This window comes from Petromyzon marinus, chromosome 31 (genome assembly GCF_048934315.1).
Source record: "Petromyzon marinus isolate PM22_M1 ecotype Great Lakes invasive population chromosome 31, UKy_Petmar_22M1.pri1.0, whole genome shotgun sequence".
In the NCBI taxonomy this organism is placed as follows: domain Eukaryota; kingdom Metazoa; phylum Chordata; class Hyperoartia; order Petromyzontiformes; family Petromyzontidae; genus Petromyzon; species Petromyzon marinus.
This window is the reverse complement of record NC_133697.1, coordinates 15357216-15375014: the sequence shown is the minus strand read 5'-3', so window position 1 is coordinate 15375014 and position 17799 is coordinate 15357216. Positions and strand designations below refer to the sequence as shown.

The window sequence follows — 17799 nt, the reverse complement described above, 5'->3', positions numbered from 1 at the left end:
GTTGGGGGGGGGGGGGCACGTGACAACCTCAGCCGGCAAGAGGCTTAGTTAAGTGCCAATTTAATTAATTCACCCACTGACTTGTGAAGCAATTAAAATAATAGACCTAATTTGTCGACAAAGTATCCATTTTTGTCGTGTTTTTGTGTTTGCCTTCTAGCTGGAGGAACATTTAAAAACAAAACTGGCCACTAATCACAAATCCAGCTTTTCCGTGTGAGTGGTAATTGGGTTAATAATTAATGTGAACAGTCTGTTGGGGCTTGTGGTCTCGCGAGGGCTGTACCTCCAGACTTGACTTCTACTGCAACTCACTCCTCAGTGGCCTCCTCACAAATCCCTCGCCTGAAGATAGCCACTTGCTTGAATCTCGCGATTTCTCGTAGAAAAGTTCCCGCATCCCGTTAACGATTCGCATGTCGCGCATTGCAGGGTATGCGGCCAAGCCATACCTGGACGTACCTGGACGTACCTGGGTGAAATTCAGCCCGTTTGGGTTGCACCTTCCGTCAATGACGCTTGTCCGTGTTTGTCGTCTTTCGTTGGCAGACGATGGTGAGCGTGTTCCTGAGTGCAAGTGACCAGCAGGCGAGCGAGGTGCCCATCACGGGTGACATGACCTGCAAGGACGTGGTGGAAGCATGCCGTCCCCTAGGGGACACCGCGTGCCATCTTGTGGAAGCGTGGCACGGCCACGGTGCGCTTTTCGCCACGCCACACTCGCCGACACTCCCGCGTGCTGTGTCTGCGTGCCTGTACGTGCGTCCGTATTGTATGCTGCCAACGTGCGTGTGTACGTTGTCCGTTTGGTGCCGGTGTAAGTATACAACTCTCATGTCAATGCACGGGCTCGTGTTCGTGGGTCCACCTGCATCCAAATGTATGTTTAAAATTGTTTTGGGTGGCAGGGTGGCGCACGGGTAACGCCTCGTGCCTTGCGGCAAAAAGGGATCGGTCTGTGAGATTCTGCGCATGTGCGGCTAACCTATTTCGACCCAAAATTTGCTCTGTGTGGTTTTGAATTCACTGATATGCGGCTCCGCGATCGGACGTGGCACAACATCGATGTGTGCGTACTGTGCGCGCTACTCGGCAGGCAGCTGTCCCGTGCGGTTCCGCTTTGTGGGCCCCTTTTTCTGAGTAGCGCCTCGCCTGCGACCGTGCAGAGCAAAGGAACGCCGTATCGCTGACCGCTCATCGATGCCTTTTGTCGCCGCGCGCCACAGAGAGCGTGGTCCCCGACAACGAGCGCATGCTGGAGGTGCTGCAGCGCTGGGGGAGCAAGCAGCACGAGGTCCGCTTCTTCCTGCAGCGCGCCGCCGACACCACCACCACCGGCCCAGGTCTGTGCTCACATGGCCAGGTGTCGAATTGTCGTCATCAGCCTTGATCGGTCCATCGCGAACTCCCGCGATCCTGCAACACGATGGGTTTTCTCCGCCTACTCTGGTTTCCTTCCCACATGTATAAACGCTCATTAATGGAGTTTGCCAAACATCCCATTATAGGACAACTAGCTCGTGAAAGTGTTAGTGCCGATTCCGGCTGTTTTCTTGCTTGTCTGCGGTCTCCTGTGTCTACGTACAAAAACGGTGCTGTTACAAATTCTACAGCGTTGTGAAGTGCACATTACTTGAACGTGTCTCAGTGTAATTCCAAGCACATATCTCTTCTCATTTGCGCAATTTCAGTTTTTGTTCCATTTTCTTTGTTATTGTCCATGTTTCTGATCCGTATATCATAGCAGGTTGTAGGTGTTGATGCTTTTTCATAACAAAAAATGTTTCTTGAGGCCACTTTGGAAAGCTTTCCAGGATCCATGCATGGTTTTTTATTCCTTGTTGTGTTGCAGGTGGCTCACGATCCCAAAATGGTACGGCAAGGCGCAATGGCATGAGCAATGTCGCAAACGATCGGCGGCAAGAGAATGGGGTAAGCGCGTATTATTCTTTGCCACTTTTTAATTGACCGCGACTTTGTAAGTAGTGCTTATTGGCATTAGCGTCGGCTTTTGTGTGCATACGAACAGCTCGCGCTTGCAGCTGCACACTCATGCCCTTGCTTTTAAATGTCTTAATCTCCAAAAATGGAACTGAAATTAGCTTTTAAGAATAGTAAAATTAATTTGATATTTTTTGGCCGCCTCATAACTCTTCCTTCTGCATTGCTGCATTCCACGCCGAACCTTCTCACTGCATTATAACTATTGCTACAACTAATCTTGATTTGTTTCTTGGGAAATGAATGATAAATTACATTGGTATATATATTTTTTTACAAATGCTTCATGATAAAATGAAAAAAAGATATCACTTGTTCGATGTAAAATATCAGCAAACCCCTGTGATTTAAGTCACGTGCCTACTACAGGAAACCCATAATTTGTGCAAAACATTTAAATCCAATGCCTCTCTTATGTAGAGTCATGGTTCTGTTCTTCATTTACCACCTTTACCACCGCAAATTTCATTTTAAATTAAATCACCAATTTTAAAAGCGGAAGGCAGTGATTTAACAGCTGACCTGCAGAAACTTTCAGAGTTTCTCTAGTAAAGTTTAGGTTTTGCTTGACCTCATGGGAACTCGGTGAGTGGGAGGTCACTTATTCTCCACACGCTGGAACTGCCATGCCCCAAGGTCCGTGCTGTCGACTCCCTGCACCCTAATCAAGTCTAGACTCAAGGCCTTCCTCTTTTCCTCCATTGTGTACACACGTGTGTTTTGGCATTCCCGATTCAGGCACGTAATTTGTTATGTTGTTTGTGTAAAATAATGAAGGCTTGTGACAAATGCGTTACTCATGTTAGCCTGTGTTCAGCACTTGGCGTTGGGTCAGGACTGTTTGTTTCCTATTGGGCCAGTATTAAACAAAGCCTGCATTTAAAGCCCCCGGGAATACTTTCTGCCAGCATTTTCCATGTTAAAGGACCACTGGGTTAAATGTTTCAACTTGACGTAGCCAGAGTAATGGCGTGCTGTGATGTTGCGGAGCCTCAATGGCAGGCCCTGTTCTAAGCGGGTCAGACGCCACGGTTGTGAATGATTCTTTTGTGTGCGCTGCATCTTAATTACGTAACCGTTTCCTAAAATATTTCCGGCCGTTATTTATTCGTCACGTCTCTGACAATGCAATGCGCAGCACTTTAATCTCTTGAAAGTCACGTCAGATCGCTAACGCCACGCACACTGTGCAGCACGTGCCCCCGGGAGGGTGGTACTTTTAAAGTGGCCGCGATATCCTTCGCGCATTATTTCTGCATGTGTGCACAATAACATAACACAGTAGACGTGTTCAGGGGAGAAGTAGTTTGCAGTACAATGAAATAACTCAAGAAGTAACCGTGAAGAAGTCAAAACTTCTAGACACCTAACAATTAATCTATTCTAATGCTCACCATACGTGCATCGGATCGATTATTTACAATGTATGCGATCACACTTTTGTTCATCACGAATTGGGATGCAACATTGCACTCTCCTAAACCTTACTTTACATGAAAATTACATGCTAATGTTACATTTACGTTATATTGAGTGGACACAATTACACAAAGAAGACAGGAAACATTGAGGAACAATGCAAAATAGGTGCTAAAAACGAGACCAAAAGGAATGGATAAGCTTGGGAGTGGAGTGGTTCCCTGCCGAGTGAAACAGCGGTGGGAAGGTAGCGCCTGGGAAGTGGCACTTGGGAAGGTAGCGCCTGGGAAGGTAGCGCCTGGGAAGGTAGTGCTTGGGAAGGTAGTGCCTGGGAAGGTGGCGCCTGGGAAGGTAGCGCCTGGGAAGGTAGCGCCTGGGAAGTGGCACTTGGGAAGGTGGCGCCTGGGAAGGTAGCGCCTGGGAAGTGGCACTTGGGAAGGTAGCGCCTGGGAAGGTAGCGCCTGGGAAGTGGCACTTGGGAAGGTAGCGCCTGGGAAGGTAGCGCCTGGGAAGGGGGCGCCTGGGAAGTGGCACTTGGGAAGGTAGCGCCTGGGAAGGTGGCGCCTGAGAAGGTAGTGCCTGGGAAGGTAGTGCCTGGGAAGGTGGCGCCTGGGAAGGTAGTGCCTGGGAAGGTAGTGCCTGGGAAGGTAGTGCCTGGGAAGGTAGCGCCTGGGAAGGTAGCGCCTGGGAAGGTGGCGCCTGAGAAGGTAGTGCCTGGGAAGGTAGTGCCTGGGAAGGTGGCGCCTGGGAAGGTAGTGCCTGGGAAGGTAGCGCCTGGGAAGGTAGCGCCTGGGAAGGTGGCGCCTGGGAAGGTAGCGCCTGGGAAGGTAGCGCCTGGGAAGGTAGTGCCTGGGAAGGTAGCGCCTGGGAAGGTAGCGCCTGGGAAGGTGGCGCCTGAGAAGGTGGCGCCTGAGAAGGTGGCGCCTGGGAAGGTGGCGCCTGGGAAGGTAGCGCCTGGGAAGGTAGCGCCTGGGAAGTGGCACCTGAGAAGGTAGCGCCTGGGAAGGTAGCGCCTGGGAGGTGGCACCTGAGAAGGTAGTGCCTGGGAAGGTAGCGCCTGGGAAGGTAGCGCCTGGGAAGGTGGCGCCTGGGAAGGTAGCGCCTTGGAAGGTAGCGCCTGAGAAGGTAGCGCCTGGGAAGTGGCACCTGAGAAGGTAGCGCCTGGGAAGGTAGCGCCTGAGAAGGTAGCGCCTGGGAAGGTAGCGCCTGGGAGGTGGCACTTGGGAAGGGGGCGGCGGAGGGCGGCGCGACCTCGGAGACGTTGAGAGGTGGCGCTGAAGAAACGGCACGGAGTAGGGGGTAGGCGTTGACAAAGGAATAGAGGAGCGTGTGGTGTTTCTACAGGGATAGGTTTAGTGAGCATTCTGCTAAAGAACAAATATACAGTACAACCTCTTTTTCACTGCACAGAGTAGAGCTCCCGTCTGGTTGGCTTGTTTGGTGAGGGGTGGGGGTTGGGCCCTGTCCCGGCCCGTGACCGTGAGGCCTTCACGTCCGTTGCCAGCGTGGCCTTTCCACGTCCTGTTTCGCTTTTCGCTTTCGCTGTTCACAGCGCTGCGACAGAGCGACGCCCCGACTTGCAACCAGGAATTTGCGAGTTCACATCCCGGTCAGGGGTCGACCGGGCCCACGGTCGCCCAGGGACTATCTCTCTGCGGTGGTCGGGATGCCGTGCTGCGCCACTCTTTGTGCTGTATCAAATCCGTTGGGCTCATCACTGAGGCGTCTGTGGCATCATTTTGGATTTTGTTTCCCTTTGGTCCTGAGAAGTTTAGTGGAATTGTACGTGTGTGTTTCCAGGGCGTATTTTCGAACTTGTTCGTTCAATTATCCTGTGGCTCAATTCAGAGGCAAATCGTTCGCAATTTAGTGCCTGACAAAGTAAAATTAAATGTTTAGTCAGTGCCACATACCATTTGGTGTGTGTTTAGCGATGGATTATTTTTTTCAACTGATTGGCAAGCGAATTGGCCAGGTTCGAACTGCCTCACAATGGAAGGTTTTGAGTTAATATCCCTGGTGGTGGTCGACTCAGCCCATCATCCCTCTGGGGTCAATAAAACGAGTACCACATTATGGGAGAGTTGCTAGTGGCTGTCCTATTGAAAGACTCACCTCCGCCATAGGAATGAGGAATTTATTCCACTGGCTCAGGGCTGTAAACGGGAGATGAACGCCGATGAGCAGCAAATCCCCGCGACTTGCGTTTATATTATCACGTTGGCGTTTAACACTCAGACTCGTTGATGTAGACCTCCGGCGTTATGAACCATTGTTTGGAATTCCTGACATCCTGCAGCTCGCCACGCGTTGTTTGCAGCCAGGGCGGCGGTATCGTAAATCCCCATCACTTCCATTTTTAACTTGCTCTGGCTTTTACGTCTTGCTCGCTGACATTCAGCAACTTCAAATCCCCTTTCATTCAGCCCAAAGCCCACGGCTATTGTCCACACACAGGCTCATAGAAAAAGGGCTTTGTTGTTTATTAATAGTTGGACGCATGTTTAGCCCGTGACAGGGTTTTTGGCTGCATTAGTGAAGGGCATTGGATTTTTCTTTTAGCGCATTGTTGTGTCCCGATACATTTATCTGTCGTGCAGTGGTGGAAGCAATTACATTAACAGGATGCCACGAGTTTGGCCTTTTGTAGTCGACCTCTCTGCTCACAATATAAAAAATAATAATTTTACAATTTCTAAAGTGGGGCTATTCCCACAGGAATTTATTCGATTCCTACGATTCCACCGTCAATGATCCCTGCATGAATCACGATTCTTCTATGGTGATTCCCATGTTAAAATCTCCATACACGTGTATGAGCGAGCATCTGTGTGTGCATACACATACACATGTGGATGAGTGGTAGTTCTGGTGGTCCCCGTAGCCCGAGTAGAAACCCTCGCCGTATTGACAGTTTATGGACGCGGGAAATATTGGGAGTAGCCGCAGACTAAAACCACTTGTAACGCGCGCAACTCATTTGCGAACAACACTTCTCGCTGTGCTTCTCCCTCGCACTGCTCGACTTTGGAATTCCCCTCCCATCGTATTTTTTTCCCACTGGCTCTTATAATAACCTTGCTCAATTCAAGAAAGTGTCACACCATTATCTATGACAGCTTTGAAAGTGGCCAGCTGTTCCGTTGCTGGCCGCTTGATATTTTGTGGCTCTGCTTTGCGACGCAGTTATCACCAAATCACGTGCCCATTGTAGGAACCATTTAATGCCGCGGGACCCCCAACAGGGGGCAGTAGAGAGAGACGCGGGTCGAGCGAAAATGTCACGGTTACGACTCTTGAGTGCTTGGCCTGAGAGAGTTGATTTCCTCTTGCAGCCATCACTTTGCTGCATGCGGTAATGATCCCCAGCTGTATTGTGCACGCGTTCACGTGATGAGGTAGCTGGCTCACACGGCGAGCCAGGCTGCAGTTCCGATTAGCACGGTTGGCCACGTGCGGCGCGAAATAATTTAAACGTTCATAAATTGCATGGACGTTTTGCCTCGTGTGTGCAGTGTTGATTGACTGCTTCTCTTGCAGCCTTCCACAATATGAACGTCTCATGACAGCAACGCCCCTGTTGTCAGACTTGGATGCGGGGGGGTGCGATGAACACACCTGCTTCGCCGCGTTTAGGCGTGCATTTTTGCTCTCTCTATCCGACCAAAAAAGTGTGCATGGCCACGGATAATGAAACAGCTTTCCCGCCACAACCCCTGGGTCACTCCTGTTATCCGTGTTGAGGTGCGGCTTGCTCGGAAGAACGGCGTGCTTCTGGGAGACTACTTCCCGGTGACTCGCTTAGCAAAGGCTTCCATAATACGATAACCGGATACATTTTCTGGAATTTCCGGGTCGCTTTCTCTCTTCCGTGCAACGGCTCGGACGGTTGTAAGAAGTTGCCGTTACTTCTGGGTCACTCCGGTGGGATGAGTGCGGCACTTCTGGGAGACCACGTTTGGGTGACGAATCCGTCCGTACAGATGCTCGGATAAGAGGAGCGATGCAGCGCACAGATAATGGGAAGGTGTGCACAGTTTGAGGTGTGTAGATAATAGGAAGCTTGTAACAGGGATTTTCTGTGGTTGATCGCTGATGTGATTTACAGTGGAAGTTGTGCATGTGTACATGGTGACGTTTCCACCGAGTGAAAATCGAAACTGAATTTTTCGCGTTATTTCTCGTTCCTCAATCAATTTAGAGTCGTGGAACTAAAGTGCTTGGCACTAACGAAACACAGCCGTCACACGCGCAAACACACGTGGCAGCATTTGACAGTGCCACGCAATGTTTTTATAGGGCGTGGGAACAGCTTTGTATTACACCGAGACTCGTGTGTGTGTGTGTGAGACCTAGGACCATCGAATCAGCTGTCAGGACAGTCTTAACTTCTTTAATTATGCGTGAACATTACCAAAAATCTAATTAAATTCCACTTCGTTAACCGTGTTGTGACCCCAAGTACGGAGAACATCGGTGGCAGGTGATACGAGCGATGACAACCTCAGACATCCAAGCAACACCCTCAAGGAAAACTCGCCGGCTGACTTGAGTGCCGCGTGTGCTGCGCGTTAGGCCGGGAGTCCCGGCGTGGAGCTCACGCTGGAGGAGCTGCAGGAGATGGCAACGAGGCAGCAGCAGCAGATCGAGGCTCAGCAGCAGCTGTTGGTCGCCAAGGTAGGAGCACGGCCCGTCGTGAACCGGTTGTTGTTCTTAGTGTAAAGGAGTTCCAGCCGGGAGGGCTTTGAACCTCTGTCGTTGTTACATCGTCTTCTGCTCTGCACGTGACGCACCAGGAAATCGCTCGGTTCAGGTGCCGCCCGGAACCTCCTTCTACCCCTCCTTTTATTCTACTCGTCGTCCTTTCTGGAACTTTCCATGACTCTCCACCAATCCCATTTCCGTTTTTATTCTTAAGTGTGTGGTGTCCGTGCTGAGCCGCGTTGTATGATTGGCGCAAGAGGGTTACCACCCCTGCCCCCTCCTGCCATGGCGTTGGCGTAACATCGCCTACGGCTAGATCTCACCTGCTCTTCTTCAGTGCACGGGGAGCGGTGACACGGGGGTCGGTGCACCGCATTTAGAACCCCGAGCTAGATTCTCGGTCACGGCTAACAACGGTGGCGAGTGATATCTGTACCGGTCCTGCGTGCCCTCCCTTCACCAGCCCACACTGACCAGAGAGGTGAAGTATGGTCGGACCACCCGCGTGAGCGGAATACCGCCGGCCCGACCTTCAGCCAGCTTATGGGTTCACAAAGGCGCGTGAATGATTTCTTTAGCATGTCGCCCTCTGTGCTAAGTCATGTTGGTGTGGTTATTGGCACCGGGGTGTGGAGTGTTACCATCCCTGGCTCCTCTTGTTCACGCTGCTACAATAACATTGCTCAGAAACTGCACGTCGCGGCGCGTTTCTTCAGCACGCCGTGTCGGCTCTAATCCGCGTTTTCGTTTTCTTTGCCGCAGGAGCAGAGGCTGCTCTACCTGAAGCAACAAGAAGCGAGACAGAAGCAGCAGCAGCAGCAGCACTCGGCGGGGGGCACGGGCATTGACGGCGAGAAGCTGCGAGCCCTGCGGGAGAAGATCGAGAGCCAGGAAGCCAAACTCCGCAAGATCCGAGCGGCAAAGGGCCAGGCGGACAACGCGCGTCACACCAACAAGAACCTCGGTAATTTGCTAATAATTTGGTACTCTTTCGACTATAGCTTTGGTTCATTTGTATTACAAACTTGAAATATAATTTTCATACCATTGTGTAAATGGGTAGTTCAAGCCGGTTGGGATTGATGACGCGCTGGCCGTGAGTTTACCATGTTTGGGGGGATGGATGCCCCCGATGTACCATTTTAAAATCGTGATTATATATAAAAAAAATCTACCGCTCTTTTCATCGTCAGCATTATAGAAATACCTCAACTTCTCGAACCGTATTCATAAACTGTGCATATTAAGTTCTAAAGCCAGCTGAATCGGTTACCTGGTTTCAACCACTTGTGAACGCCCACCACTGGCAATCGGGATGTGACCGTGGCTGGGTTCAATCGGAAGACAAAGGCGGCTCGTTGTGCTCAACGCCACCGCCGCCCTCCCTTTTCTCGGCGTCGGCACTTCCTCCAACCGTCTCTTGAGGCCACGCGGGGGGGAATTCTTGTCTCCGTGTCGGCGTTGCGCAGCGGCGGAGATGGAGCAAGTGAACGCGCTGTTCTTAGAGAAGCAGCAGGAGCTGGCCGTGGCGAGCCACAAGGTGGAGAAGCTGACGCGTCAGCTCGACGAACTGCGCGCTTCCTCCGGCACGGCGGCGGGGAACCCCCAGGCCGGCTGCACGGCTGGAGGGTTCCAGGGAGCGGTCGCGGTGGCCCAGGCCGGCCACGTGCCCTCGCCGGCCGCCGTGGAGCTGGAGAGGCTGTCCAGAGAGCTGCAGGTGAGGAGACTCCCACGGGTAGGCCCCTTCGCCGGGTACTACTTCTAGGACTCGTTAAATTAACAAACGCAACCTCGTGAGCCGGTGTCAAGAAACTGTTTGTGCCTTTATCGGAGCTTGAACATGAGTCGCAGATTAAAGTAATTGATCGAGTGCACAAACGCATCGCTGAAAGTTGCCGTTTTGAGCCAGAAAAACAACACCGTCATGTACGTGAGATCGTTAATTGGAGCCACGCATGTTGATGTTTCGGTTTAAACACATCGGTTTGTACTTGGTACTTGTAAGAGTACACTGCTGGGGTTGGCACTGCGTTGTGGGTGAGCTGTTGCCAACCCCAGTGATTAAAAGAGCATTTTTTTTACGTTTTTGTCAGATGCTGCCTCTCTTTGTGTTTGTGCTCATCGGAGATGGAGATCAATGCCAATTACACTCGTACAGTTAGCGGACTAAGAGTTTGCAGTGTAAACCTTTGTTCAGATGTTGACTCGCGTAGCGTCGTTTCTCTTGGAAGCTATGGGGAGTGTCACATTTGTGTGTGTGGGGAGCAGAGGTGCAGTGCTTGACACATTGAGATACAAACTTAGTTCTATTCCCAGTCACAGATAATACCATTGGCACGTTACATCAGAACCAGTCTTGGGCCATCCTGAGGGCGACTCGGCCTTAAACAAGTACCTTGTGCAGTGTATAAGGTCAGCACTGGGAAGACAAAGGCGGCCAACGTGGTGTTGGTAACACCATGCTCTTGTGTGTCGTGCAGGTCCTCACTAACGGCACTTGCCCCAACATTGTTAACAGGCTATCGGGGGCTCCTTGTTTCTTGTCGACGATTGAACGTAACCGTTGGCCGTGCAGATGAGAAACAAACTGAACCAGGAGCAGAACTCGCGCCTGCAGCAGCAGAAGGACCTGCTCAACAAGCGCAACCAGGAGGTGGTCATGATGGACAGGCGCATCAGCGAGCTGCGCGAGCGTCTGCGGTCGAAGAAAGCTGCGGCGCAGCAAAAGGAAAACATTCCCGTAAGACGCCCGCAGGCACCACGCGGCCTCCAGCGGGGACGGCGTTCCCCACCATCGACCCGCCGCGTTGCGCTCGTGGACTCCGCCGTGGGGTCGCGGTGTCCACGCAGGACTTGCCGCGTACGCATCGAGAGCGCTCCGACGGACGTGGATTTCTTAAACATTAATTTTACAGGCGATTTTTACGGAGAAACTCCGGCGCTCCGTTCGCTTGCCAGACAACTGACGTGCGCGTCGCTCTGACGTTTCCTCTGCACAGGTGAACGTCGGAGACACGATTCAGCCGAGACACGCGAGCGCCGCCGGTGGCAGGGTGGCGGCCGTGGGCCCCATCGTGCAGTCGCAGGCGGCCGCGGCCGCAGCGCAGCACCGGGGCCCCGCCGTGCCCGCAAAACCCAACGGCGCCGTGAAGAGCACGGCCCCGCACGGTGGTGGCGGCACCCTCGCGGACGGGCCGGTCAAGCCGAGCTCCTTGCTCGTTGAGACGAGCTCCCCTCTGAGACACGCTGCTGCTGCTGCTCCAGAGGTCAGCTCGCCCCTGGGTATAGCCATGGCCCAGGCAATCAATGGTAAGTGCGCGCGAGCCTCTTGGGTTTGCTGCAATAATTCTGGTCTGGGTTGGTGTTGCTTTTTCCCGGGAATGGTCGTTAGCAGGCACGTAACGGTTTTAGCACGGTTGGCTACCTACGGTGCGAAAGAAGTTCAGCACGCGTACATACAACGGTTATTATATCAAGGCCGATTTTTACATTATTAATACGTGCATCGAGTTGTGCGTGGAGGAATTGGTTGCTTGAGTTTTGCGCAACTTATTTGGACGTTTTTTTGCATTGAGAAATGTAGAGAACCATGATGGAACAAATGAGAAATAATAGAAATGAGTAAACAGGAGACAAACTCGAAGTGACTTTTTCAATCAAGTTGCAACAAACCTGACTTGTGATCGATCAGTCATTGAATTGTGGGGGAGGGAACGAGTGTTGCATGCCTAGCATGCTTATTTCATTGTTTTATGCAAGTACAGCAGTTTCTAGTTTTTGAGAGATGTGCGTGTGTAAATCTGGAGTGGTGGTACAATAGTTAGCAGACTGAGCTATGAATTCGGTGACCTGAGTTCGATTCCCAGCAACTCTCATTGACGAGTGCGGTGAAGTATGGTCAGACGTCAGGGGATTGACTGACAGCAGTGGATTTTTAAGACTGAACTATGAATATTCTGCATGAGATCAAGTGGTTATGCACGTTTTGCTGTTTGGATTTTTTTAGTTTTGTGGCAAATAAGAAGCACATACATTTTCCCCAAAATATTATTGAGAACCAAGCATAAACGCCAAGTATTGTCTGATTTCCTTCAGCAGCATTGCACGAGAAGTAAAATATTGTTACCTTATTTTGGTGAAATTCTATGCCTGCTAATGAAGTGTTATATTTTGCTGTAGGTAATACAGCAGCCTCTGAAAAGAAAGATGTTACTGAGCAGGTAAATACCGATCACACACTGATCATTGACACACCATTAACACACCGTGCATGCACCAATCACACACCGTGTACATACCGATCACTCTCGGTACTTACACCGCAACGCGTGAGTTTCTGCTCAAACAGCCATGGGGCAGTGCTCATCTCCTCTCCACAGCGCTGAGGCAGCGCTGGAAATTCCACATTCCTCTAGCAGGAGCACGTCTATCCACAGGACAATACCACTTATCCCTTTCCGAAAAGCGGTCGCTATTTTATCTTTTGGGGGGGGGTCGCGTGCCTGCCGGGGTGAGAAGAGGTGCAGAACACGGAATGAGGTGGCATGGATAAATTGTTAAAGTGATGATTGGCAGCGAGAGGTGTTGTGGGTGTGTAACAGAGGTGGATATAGTGGAGACCAGTGAAACATCGTTTTGTCTGATGTCTGCGCTTGGGGTTCTCCTTCTAACCAAGGTTAAAGAGAAGGGAGTTTTTTTTTCATTAAGCGTTTTGTCTCTGCAGCCGACCGTCAACGGAAGAACAAATCCCATCTCGCCCGATTCCGACAATCCCAAGATGCCTTCCTGTCAGTACTCCGGCAAACAGACGCTGGACAGCCCTTGCGCGACCGCGGGCCCTGGCAGCGACGGGATGGACGCAGACAGGAGGGGGGGGGACGGAGCTCGCCCCGGCCTGCGGGAGAGCACCGGGGCCGCCGGCGCTGCCGTGGGCAGGCAGCGGTCAACGGTGGGGACTCAGGCCAAGGGTGGTGCGCCCCCGCCCCCACCGCAGCGCACCTCGCACCACATCCAGCAGCGGATCTCAGTGCCGCCCACGGTCGACGAGCTGCCCATGTCGCCCCTGTCGCCCCTGTCGCCGCTGTCCGTGCACTCGAACCCGTCGTCCCCCGTCGGGACGGACTCGCTGCTCTTCCACCACCACTGCCCGCAGTCCGCGGCCGTCAGGCCCTTCGTGTCGATGTCTGGCCAAGGGCAGTCCCACAAGCCCCAGTCCCCTCGCAAGGCTCCCACCTCGCAGACGGTCAGCTCCATCTACTCCATGTACACCCAGCAGGCGGCGCCGCCACCTCGCAACTTCCAGCAGGCGGTGCTCGACGCGCTCAGCCTGCGGCGTGGGCCCGGCCCTCGGCCCTCCGGCACTACCGGGAACGGTGAGCCGACGCGTGTGATGGGCAGCCTCTTTTTTCCACTGCACGAGCGAGCCGCGTCAGGGCCGTGCGGGACCAGCTTGGCATTTTTATTTTTTCCATTGCAGAAGCCAAAACCGTGCCGCCGACGTCACGCGCGGCGAATGGGTTGAGACGCGCGTGGACGACGCGGCGACACCGTGACCTCTCTCTGCTGACCGATGTCGCTCGCTACGAACGCGTCATTAGGCCCGCTCCTGGTCCTGCATGGCCCCAAGCCATATTTTTTTAAACTACTTTTTTTGATGTCGCATCTGCGAAATTCCCACAAAGAGTGGTGTCTTGTGATGTTGGGTGACTACAGACAGTAGTGAGATGCTGTCTAGGCCTTCTTGCGTACCACAGCCCGGAAATTTTAAAATGTTGTGAAAAGTCTAATCTGTGAGGCAGATTCTGTCGAATCCTGCTTATTGACAGCGCATAATGTACGCTAACCTATCCCTGTGATGTCGGTGCACTTCTCATTAGCACGTTTGTCTACGTATGGTGCGAAAGAAGTTCAACATACATAAATTGTGAGGCCAGCTTATCGTGGTTTTTGTTTCTGGCTCGGTATGGCAAATAGCCAGTGGAAAACCACGCTCGTTTTGTTTTATTGTTAACGATGTTATCGTGAATTTCAGGTTACAGCAGGCTTCCCCCGTCGAACTCCGGCAGCTCCTACGGTTGCCCTCAAGGCACGGAGAGGTCAGACGGAGAGGCGACGGCCGCCTTGGCAGGGGTCTCCCCGGCAGCGCGGCCGCTCAGCCCCACCAAGCTGCTGCCCTTCAACGCCCTGCCCACGTCGGCGCGCTACCAGAGCGAGGCCGACCTGGAAGCGCTGCGGCGGAAGCTGGCCAACGCGCCGCGGCCGCTTAAGAAGCGCAGCTCCATCACCGACTGCGACGACGGTCCCGCCGGCAGCGGCGGCCCCGGCGCCGTCCAGAAAATCCTCTACCAGCGCTACAACCCGCTGGCGACCACCGATGTGACGGCGTCCGCGCCGCCTGCCCACGGCTCGGCGGCCGGCGCCGGTGCCGGCGTCGCCGCCGCGCCCTTCTACAAGCCCAAGTGGCCCCCGGCGTATGCGCCCAATGGCTCGCACGGGCCGGCCCACGCCGCGGGGACGGGCCACGGGGGAGATGCGCGCTCGCCGGGCCACTTTGGGGACGAGGCTGCGAACGGAAACGTCGAGAGGGCTGGTGCCAAGGCGGACTCGAACTCGGCGCTGGCCAGAGAAGAGGCCGCCCTGCCTTCGCCAAATTCCGTCGCCGAAGACGACCAGAACAACAACGTGATGGTGTCGGCGATGCACCAAGTGGGGGGACTGTTCGTAGGGAACGTGGCGGACGACGATTTTCCCATGTCGCCGCCACCACCGTACCCTTCCTTGGCGGAGCACGAGAGGGTGCCCACCATCATTAGCTCCACAGCTCCTCTGCCACCGGTGAGTCTTTGAGCAAGGAGGCGTTGCTGTTTCGTTATCCTCCGCCCTGTCCTCTCGAGCGGTCTTAGCTAAAGGGTGCTGACGGCCGCCCAATCCCCCGGTGTGCCACATTCATGCCACATTAATCCAAAACTGATGCGCACGCTTAATAAAGACAACTTTATTGTACCATCGGTCATCATCGTAAGTGGTGTTTTTATAACGCATTCATGACATCATTAGCATGGTATGGCTTTAACGTGAGCTCGCATTTATGGCTTACGTATGACATGGCTTTATGGGTTGCTGGGAGGAGTTAATTGGAGGCGTGGTGCAGTTGTGTGTGGTGGTGTTGTTGGCCGTGTACTCCGAGTGCCCGGGGGTGGCGACGGTGACCTTCTCCGTCCCTGCCACAGGGCAAGCGCACGAACCTGAAGAAGAACGGCTCGGAGCGGATAGGCCATGGCATGCGCGTCAAGTTTGACCCGCTGGCCATCCTGCTGGACGCGGCGCTGGAGGGAGACTACGAGCTGGTGCAGCGCGTCCTGTGCGAGGTAGGGATGTCGTTCCGACTCTCATCGGTCTGAAAAATAAATCAAATATTAAATCAAACGATCGAGCTTCATACGAAATTGCAGATGATCCGGGGGAAAATTTGATTTCGGATCGATCGGAAGATGTGAAGTCACATCTGCGCTTTTCCCGTAAAGAGTGGTGTTTTAAATTTTGATTTAAAGCTTTCGTGACTGCAGTAATTCATATTCTTAGTTTTTTCGGTAAAGTCACGTTGAAGAGAAACAACAAATATATATATTTTGTTATTTTGTTGTTTCTCTTCAACGTGACTTTACCGAAAAAACTAAGAATATGAGTGGTGTTTTGTGACGTTGGGTGACTACGGGGAGTAGTGAGATGCTGTGCAAGCCTTGTTGCGTACCACAGCCCAGCAGTTGAAAAATGTTGTGGAAAGTCTGTGAGGCAGATTCTGTCGAATCGTGCCCATTGACAGTGCATCAAGATGTACGCTAACTTATCCCTGCGATGTCGGTGCACTTCTGATTAGCACTCTTGGCTACTTACGGGACGAAAGAAGTTGAACATACATACAGCCTGCGTGTTCCGGTTAAACCCCTCGGGCATGGGAGGTGCATTTGTGTTGTTCGTTTTAGAGCGTTTTCTCGTGTTGTGATTCACTTATGACCATGGATTTGGCAGGGCGGAGGGGGCTTTTAGATCTTCTCTCCCACGGTGAACAAATTCCTATTTGGGGACAGGAGTTGCGTTTCTCCTGGACCCCGGTTAGCCTTTGGGAGCCATCCCGTGCGGTAACGAAGTCCGCTGCTCCAACTGAAAGCGCCCCCCCCTGCGATTGTTCCCGTGTGCGAGCGAAGGTGCGCGACGCAAGCCAGCCCAACGACGAGGGCATCACGGCGCTGCACAACGCCGTGTGCGCCGGCCACATGGAGATCGTGCGCCTGCTCGTGCACACCGGGGTGAACGTGAACGCCGCCGACAGCGACGGGTGGTGAGCCGCGTGGTCTGCGCGCTGCCGCTGCCGCCGCTGCTGCCGCTGCCGCCGCTGCTGCTGCTGCCACCGCTGCTGCTGCCGCTGCTGCCACTGCTGCTGCTGCCACCGCTGCTGCCACCGCTGCTGCCACCGCTGCTGCTGCCACCGCTGCTGCCACCGCTGCTGCTACCACCGCATGTGCTCACCAGACTTGGGACGTGGCGAGAAACATGTCGCGGCAGTGGCGTAGTTTACCGATTTTTCGTTCGTAGTATCAGTGTCTACTGGAGGAGTAGTACCCTTTTAGAAATAAGATTCGCAAGCCGCACGATGTTATTACACTCCAGCGCTACAACACCACTCCTGATAGTGACTTTAAAGTATTTTTTTTCTCATTCACCAAGTCTCCAGCTCACATCAACACAACGACGTGAGGGCTTTCCTTTTAGGATATGAGAATTAGAAAAAAAAAATGTGATTGCCATGCAACGAACATTCTCTGCAGGCCATGTAAGCGGTGCGTCTCCTCCTGTCATGTGGATTAGGAGGCTTGCTGAAGTGCCCCTTCATCAAGTAGTTCTGCGTTGTCATCTTTTTCCCGGCCATTCTCTCACTTGTCTTCCTTCCCTTGGCGTGATGCCAGCAGCATAATCGGACGGTTATTTGGGAAAGGATAATAGATTAGAAGCGAGCGTGTAAAGGAGGCAGCCTGCCAAATCTGGACACCTCATTTCAGACCTCACTCATTCAACAAGATTTTTCCAAGTATTCAATCCTCGGCCCCGTGTTCTTTTCATTATAGAAAAATGACGGTGGTTCGCCATCCTTGTAGTTTCATTATTAAATTGACATTTGTCCAAATGTGCCGTGGAATTCAACGAACGTTTCCTTGCAGGCAGTAAAAAAGTGCCAATAGGAGTATCGATACCCTGGCTCTGTCAGCACGTGCAGTGCATTGTGGGAGCTGCTTTGTGTCCTTGTCATGAACCGAGCGAGTGGGAGAAGCTGTCATGGTGGTGGTCTGCCTCGTGGGTCACAGTTAGCTCCTCCTGATATACAGGAGGTCGTGGGTTCGATCCTGATGCTTGTATATAAGGAATATGTATGTTCTCCGCATGGATTTTTCTTCGTGTCCTCAAGTTTTTCCCTTCATATTTAGGAACATGTGTTTAGAGTATTTGGCTGATATACATTTCCACGTGATAATCTTCGTTGAGCTATCATTTGTGGCCAAGTTGCTTCTGAAAAGAGAGATGTCTCGCTCAGTGGACCTTGCCTGGTAATATAAAAAAATGATTCGTTTATAGTTTAAAAGGCAGATTTCAAAACGTTTCTGCTACAGATTTTACATTTAC

At 52.6% G+C, this 17799-nt stretch overlaps 1 protein-coding gene across 3 annotated transcripts in view; it reads left to right on the top strand.

Annotated features, from left to right (window-relative positions):
- Positions 1 to 17799, top strand: part of PPP1R13B (protein phosphatase 1 regulatory subunit 13B) — a 40951-nt gene that overhangs the window by 14715 nt on the left and 8437 nt on the right. For all 3 annotated transcript variants that reach the window (XM_032964198.2, XM_076071156.1, XM_076071157.1), the window contains 13 exons: positions 550 to 697; positions 1227 to 1343; positions 1853 to 1932; positions 7996 to 8097; positions 8887 to 9088; positions 9594 to 9841; positions 10700 to 10864; positions 11124 to 11433; positions 12304 to 12344; positions 12848 to 13496; positions 14156 to 14958; positions 15354 to 15491; positions 16329 to 16462. In XM_032964198.2, the coding sequence (XP_032820089.1) occupies positions 550 to 697; positions 1227 to 1343; positions 1853 to 1932; positions 7996 to 8097; positions 8887 to 9088; positions 9594 to 9841; positions 10700 to 10864; positions 11124 to 11433; positions 12304 to 12344; positions 12848 to 13496; positions 14156 to 14958; positions 15354 to 15491; positions 16329 to 16462 (3137 nt within the window). The remainder of the gene's footprint in view (positions 1 to 549; positions 698 to 1226; positions 1344 to 1852; positions 1933 to 7995; positions 8098 to 8886; positions 9089 to 9593; positions 9842 to 10699; positions 10865 to 11123; positions 11434 to 12303; positions 12345 to 12847; positions 13497 to 14155; positions 14959 to 15353; positions 15492 to 16328; positions 16463 to 17799) is intronic.